The 6270-nt window shown below is 43.3% G+C and overlaps 1 protein-coding gene across 1 annotated transcript; it reads right to left on the bottom strand.

Moving 5' to 3' along the window:
• Nucleotides 1-1656: 1656 nt before the first annotated feature.
• On the bottom strand, nucleotides 1657-4777 carry LOC129500208 (KRAB domain-containing protein 5-like). Its single transcript, XM_055310388.1, has 3 exons — nucleotides 4662-4777; nucleotides 2654-2780; nucleotides 1657-1766 (listed from the first exon to the last, which is right to left on the bottom strand). The coding sequence occupies exons 1-3, from the start codon at nucleotides 4674-4676 to the stop codon at nucleotides 1657-1659; spliced, it is 252 nt and encodes an 83-aa protein (XP_055166363.1). The 5' UTR covers nucleotides 4677-4777.
• Nucleotides 4778-6270: the final 1493 nt, after the last annotated feature.

The raw sequence follows: 6270 nt of genomic DNA, 5'->3' as shown, positions 1-6270 counted from the left end.
TCTGCCTCGCTCTCCATCGCTCATGAATATATAAATAAATAAAATCTTTCAAAAAACAAACAAACCAGATGCATTATTCTCAAGGAAACTTTCTATAAAACTAATTTTAAACTCTATGTATCAAAAAAAAAAAAAAACAAGCATGAATTATTGGCTGGTTTTCACTGACCACAGTATAATAAAGAATATTCATTAAAATCAATCATTAAAAGCTGTAAGTGAAAATCATACGAACAACCACTTAAAAAGGCATTACACAAATGTATTATTTTATTAATATATCCCTCCTTGAACAGAGAATTTAAGGCTACAACCCACTCCTTAGAACCAAGGAAATAAACGACATCTTCATTTCTAAATAAACACCAAGAAAGTTGCAAAATATGCTAAAGGCCACTACACATAAAATACATATTTGGGATTAAATTCAGATATATTCCAAGGAAAGTAGAAGAAAAACCCAATGACTAATTTTCACTGAAGTAAAATTACATTTATGAACAAAAGCTTTCTTTAAAATACAGGAATTATACGAATTATACCTCCACCTCACTGCTTTTTTTTTTTTTTTTAAGACTTTATCCATGTATTTGAGAGAGAAGGAGAGAGAGAGAGAGCACAGCAGGGGAAGGGCACAGGAAGAAGCAGACTCCCCACTGAGCAGGGAGCCCAATGGGGAGAGGCTGAGCCCCAGGACTCCAGGATCCTGACCTGGGACCAACTGACTGGCCACCCAGACATCCCTCTACCTCACATGCCCATGTCATATCAGAACTTTTGATCTAATGAATAACAGATGAATCTCATATATAACTAATAAGAAAGTGAAAACACACTTGACAAAATAAAAAGAAATTTCTGTCATACAAGACAAATTCATACAATGATGCAAGTATTAAGAAAGAAGGTAAAAATTGAGAATTTATTATAGCCTTCAAGTTCTAAGGTCTAAATGTTCTAGCTCCCCCATGGCATTAATTTAGGTAGGAATTCTAGGATACAAACAGATACATTATATTATTACACCACTGAGGAATGGAACACACTGTTATATCCTAATTTCAGTTCATACAAAGAAAAAATTAACTTTCAAAGTGAAATAAAGGATTAGATTTTCTTATTTTAGGGAGGTGCTTTGTTTTCTGATGAAATTCCTGAGTGTCAATTTTGTACAATCAAGATTAAAGCCTCCATAACATTGGAATGCATAAGCCAGAAAACGGGGTATCTGTCTCCAGTGTTCCCAGGATTTCTGCACCAAACCTCAGTATGCCCACCACTACCCCAACATGCTTCTCACGACGCAAAAACAGAACTTACAAAGGGCTAAGGCTATGGATCCTGAGAAACAGGGAGACTTCCCCAGGACCCTCACAGCAATGGAGAACCTCTCAGATCATGGAGACCCTCCCACTCCCAGGGGAGTCTCCTGGCCCTCCCTGTGGAAGTGATGGGCCATCAGTGGAGCTGAAGGAGAATCCTTAGAGAAGCTAAGAGCTTGATAATGTTGGATAGCACATGTCCCTCTGTGACAGGGAGAAAAATATAAACTAGGTTTCTCAAGAGTGTATCCATTCAAGGAGAACTACTCCAACCACAATTTAAGGTCTCTCTTCCTCCTTCACATGTGGACCGCACCTCTGTCATCTGCCTCATTCATTTCCACTTACCTGGATGGATGGTTACTCTCTTCTTTCTCTTCAGGCTCCAAGGCTCCTTCTTTTGCTCCAAAAAGGAGACCAGGTCTGGCTTTGACACAATGAGGCCTGGTTATTAGGAAAAAGGAAAATGGGTATTGCTGGAGATTTTCAATCAAGTATCATGCTCAGTAGACACCACAGGACAGTGTAAAATTATAGAAAATACCTTCCCAAATGCTACTGACCAACAGCACCTTTAGAACCAGTAGGAGGGCACACCGGGTGACTCAGTGGTTTGCGCCACCTTCAGCCCAGGGTGAGATTGGGAGACCCGGGATCCAGTCCCACATTGGGCTCCCTGCATGGAGCCTGTTTCTCCCGCTGCCTGTGTCACTGCCTCTCTCTCTGTGTGTCTCTCATCAATAAACAATCTTTTTTTTTTTTTTTTAAAAAAAGAACAAGCAGAAGGAGTTTCAAATATTCAAATCATGGCTTCTACTTCCAAGTACTAGATACAATAATAATAAATAAACTGGAGTTTAAAATGCGGCAGTACCATTTGATGCCTGTCAATGTTTAGTACTGACATTCATCAACAGAAATGATGATGCTCCTTAAGGAAGGAGAATTAGGGGGGAACCCCTGGTGGCTCAGCGGTTTAGTGCCTGCCTTCAGCCCAGGGCATGATCCTGGAGTCCCGGGATCAAGTCCCACATCGGGCTCCCGGCATGGAGCCTGCTTCTCTCTGCCTATGTCTCTGCCTCTCTCTGTATTGTCTCTCATAAATAAATAAATAACATGTTTTTTAAAATGTCTTTTAAAAAAGGAAGGGGAAGCTAGAGCTGAAAAGGAAACATGAAGATCTTTCTCCACATCTACAAATCCCCATTTATTTCCCTGTTTGCATGGATCCGAATTCCAGTCATGCAGAGGAATCTTCTAAGAGTCAGTCTTCAAAGGAAGGAAGAAAACCCAGAGTGTGGTCTGGGAAACCTGGAAGGAGTCATCCTCACCCAAGAAGAGAAGGTTTCCATAGTTCTCTAACATCACATCCCTGTACAGTTCCCGCTGAGTGTGGTTCAGGCATCCCCACTCCTCCTGAGAGAATTCTATGGCCACATCCCTGAATGTCAGCAGTCCCTGCAATAAATACCACAGTTACCAAGGGGCCACAGGCTGAGTTCACAAAGTACCTAAGATGAAAGAGGGAGTTAAATGTCACCAGCTAGATCCCATGATCTGACCCTTACTGCTTATGGGCTTGTACCCTCTTTGTCCCATATTTTTCTTAGCCTCTTCTTTCTACCTTAATCTTTTACTTCAGGCATAGACTCCTGTGATGGAAACAGAAACTATCCAGCAAAAGAGGATTAACTCCCCTGTGAAAAACGTTGGCCCCGGGCCAATTTTAGCTTAACCCCTGACTCACAATTATGCAGTTGGACCAAGCAGTGACCCATGGAATGACCAACAGTTGCTTTTAACTCATTATAATACTAAAATCTCCACTCAAGGAGAAGCACAAACCTCATTTATATAACAAAGTACATATAGAACTGTTATCCTCAGCTTCACATGCCACCTTATACTTAGCTCTACATAAGGATGACAAGGCTCCAATTTCTATATATCTACCCTAACCCTAAATAAAAGGAAATCATTCCCTCTGGCTCTGGGAGTCTCTTGTTGGGAAGTTACTCTCTATGATCTCCGTATTGGCTGCAAGTCAAGTTTCCTTTGTGTGACAACTCTACCTGGTGTAGTTTCTATCTGTGATTCCCCAAGGAGTGAACTCCTTTTAGCGAAGTTATATTAGAACTGGTTCTGGCTTAGGTCAGCTTTCTGCTTACGCACTAAGATAATGTTTACCACAGTAATATGCTCTAATGTATTGTCCAACTTTGACATAAGAGGATGGCATATGATTCAGAAAACCATTATAAATACTGTATGTTTATCCAAGATAATTTATAAAATAAAGGTGTTGGGACACCTGGGTGGCTGGGCAGTTGAGCATCTGCCTTTGGCCCAGGGCATGATCCCAGGGTCCCGGGATCGAGTCCCATATGGGGCTCCCTGCATGGAGCCTGCTTCCCCCTCTGCCTGTGTCTCTGCCTCTCTCTCTCTGTGTCTCTCATGAATAAATAGATAAAATCTTTAAAATAAACAAACAAACAAACAAATAAATAAATAGATAAATAAATAAAGGTGTCAACAGAGGCATAACAAATTCCTGAGTACTGTAATTTATATCATGCGTTATAGGTTGTATCTATTTTTTTTTCAAGATTTTATTTATTTATTTGAGAGACAGACAGAGTGCAAACAGGTTGGGAGAGGGAGAAGCAGATTCCTTGTGAAGCAGGGAACCCAGTGTAGGGCTGGATCCCAAGACCCTGAGATCATGACCTGAGCTGAAGGCAGATGTTTAACGACTTCACCACCCAGCCACCCACAGTTGTGTTTACTTCTTAGGTGGAAAATTTTGGTGGGTTACAAATGTACTTATCAAAGTCCAATGTGAATTAGAATTTTATTTTCTTTTTTTTAATATTTTATTTATTCCTGAGAGACAGAAAGAGAGGGGGGGGGAGAGGGAGAGAGAGAGGAGCAGAGACACAGGCAGAGGCAGAAGCAGAGGCAGAGGCAGACGCAGGCTCCCTGGAGGGAGCCCGATGCGGGACTGCATCCCGGGTCTCCAGGATCAAGCCCTGGGCCGAAGGCAGGCGCTAAACGGCTGAGCCACCCAGGGATCCCCCAAATACAATCTTTAAAAATAAAAAATAAATACAGTTTTGGTGGCTTATTGGAAGCCCCGTAGGAGAGAAGGGAAAGGAGGTGATGGGGAGAAGTGCTCTAACATCGAACCTTGAGTATTATATTTGAAAAGGTTTTTAAAAATAAGTGAAACCACGAGGCAGAAATATCAGAGCTAGGGGAGTCAACATTTGCAATCTCCAAATGCAGGGAATCTCAGGCAAAAAAGGCAACGCGGCCTCTAACCTGGGACACGAGGCTTACCTGAGACCCCGCCATTTCTGCTCCTTCCACCTGGCCCTCTGGCGTGCTCTCTCACAAGATCTTCCTGGAGAAATCACAGCTGCATCAGGAGAATACCCCTTTAAAGCCAGCCACAGGGTCTCTCCACCTAGAAACTGCTCCCCTGCAGGCAGGACTTTGAAATGCACAAAAAGCCCAACTTCCTAGTCCTTTGGGCCTGGAGCTGTTGAGAAGCTGTGAACTCCCAGTTGGAAATCAGGAACTGATTTTTCCTTCTCTGCTTCCAGGGGCCCTCCCCTCCCCCAGATGCTCACGGAGTCCGCTACAGCATAGGTCCCGGGTGCTGTGGCCCTAATCCTCCCTGACTCGGGTAGTGGAGACCATTACCTCTCCTAAGGGGAAGCCTGCTCTCAATTCTCAGAAATTAAAAGGAAGCCTTTCTGCTTAACTGTGGCCTCACTTAGAATCACCTGGAGCACTGACTTAAAACAACACTGTTGTTTCCACCATCAGTTGACAGAATCAGAGGGGGAAGAACTTTTTTTTTTTTTTTTAAGATTTTATTTACTTCTCAAGAGAGACACAGAGAGACAGAGACAGGCAGAGGGAGAAGCAGGCTTCTCGCAGGGACCCCCATGTGGGACTCGATACTGGGACGCTGGGATCACGTCCTGAACCAAAGGCAGACAGACACCCAACTGCTGAGTCACTCAGGCGTCCGGGGATGATCTATTTTGATACCCCAGGAAACATCTGGGGGGTGATCCGGCAAAGCACCGCAACCCTGGCTGTGGGGTTACCAGATTTAAATGCACGCCTTCTTCACTGAGAAGAGTTTCTTAAGATTTACACCTTCTCCCTCTTCCTGCTACACAAAGGGAGATACTCTTAGGAAAGGACCTTTCCCTTACAAATGCAAATATCTCTTACTTAAAGAAACGTTGGGTGTCACCGCTTTTCCTGTGTCTTCTGTTGCTTTTTCTTTTTCAAGATTTTATTTATTTATTTGAGAGAGAGAGAGAGAGAGAGAATGGAAAGGCAGACCAGGAGCAGGCAGAGAGGCAGAGGGTCGGAAGCAGGCTCCTCCTTTACCAGGGAGCCCAACCCAGGACTGAATCCCAGGACCCTGCTTCTCCCTCTGCCTGTGTCTCTGCCTTTCTCTCTCTCTGTCTCTCTCTCTCTCTTCTCTCTCTCTCTCTGTCTCTCATGAGTAAATAAATAAATTCTTCTTAAAAAAATAAAAACTGCCTATAATTTTTTCACCAAAAGATGGGTTTATTTATTTTTTAATATTTTATTGATTTATCACACACACACACACACACACACACACACACACACACACACACACAGGCAGAGATGCAGCCCAAGAGAAAAGCAGGCTCCATGCAGGGAGGCCTGATGTAGGACTGGATCCTGGGCGTCCAGATTCTCGTTCTGGGCCTAAGGCAGGCGCTCAGCCGCTGAGCCACCCAGGGATCCCCTTCAAAGGTGGGTTTATTCAGGAATACAGAGAATTGCATATAGGAACATACAAGCTGTGGCAAAACCATAGGCAAGTCCAGGGAACAAAGAGAGGCGAGCTTGGTTTGAGGAGACAAGGTTTAAGTTGAGAAGTCTGTTACAGAAT

This window comes from Nyctereutes procyonoides, unplaced genomic scaffold (genome assembly GCF_905146905.1).
Source record: "Nyctereutes procyonoides isolate TBG_1078 unplaced genomic scaffold, NYPRO_anot_genome, whole genome shotgun sequence".
In the NCBI taxonomy this organism is placed as follows: domain Eukaryota; kingdom Metazoa; phylum Chordata; class Mammalia; order Carnivora; family Canidae; genus Nyctereutes; species Nyctereutes procyonoides.
The sequence above is the reverse complement of the archived record's forward strand: the minus strand, read 5'-3'. Positions and strand labels throughout refer to the sequence as shown.

Excerpts from the sequence above, each read along its gene's own strand:
- LOC129500208 (XM_055310388.1), bottom strand. Across the intron at positions 1,767-2,653 it reads TGGAAACCTTCTCTTCTTGG|GCCTCATTGTGTCAAAGCCA; the intron begins GTGAGGATGACT and ends CCTAATAACCAG.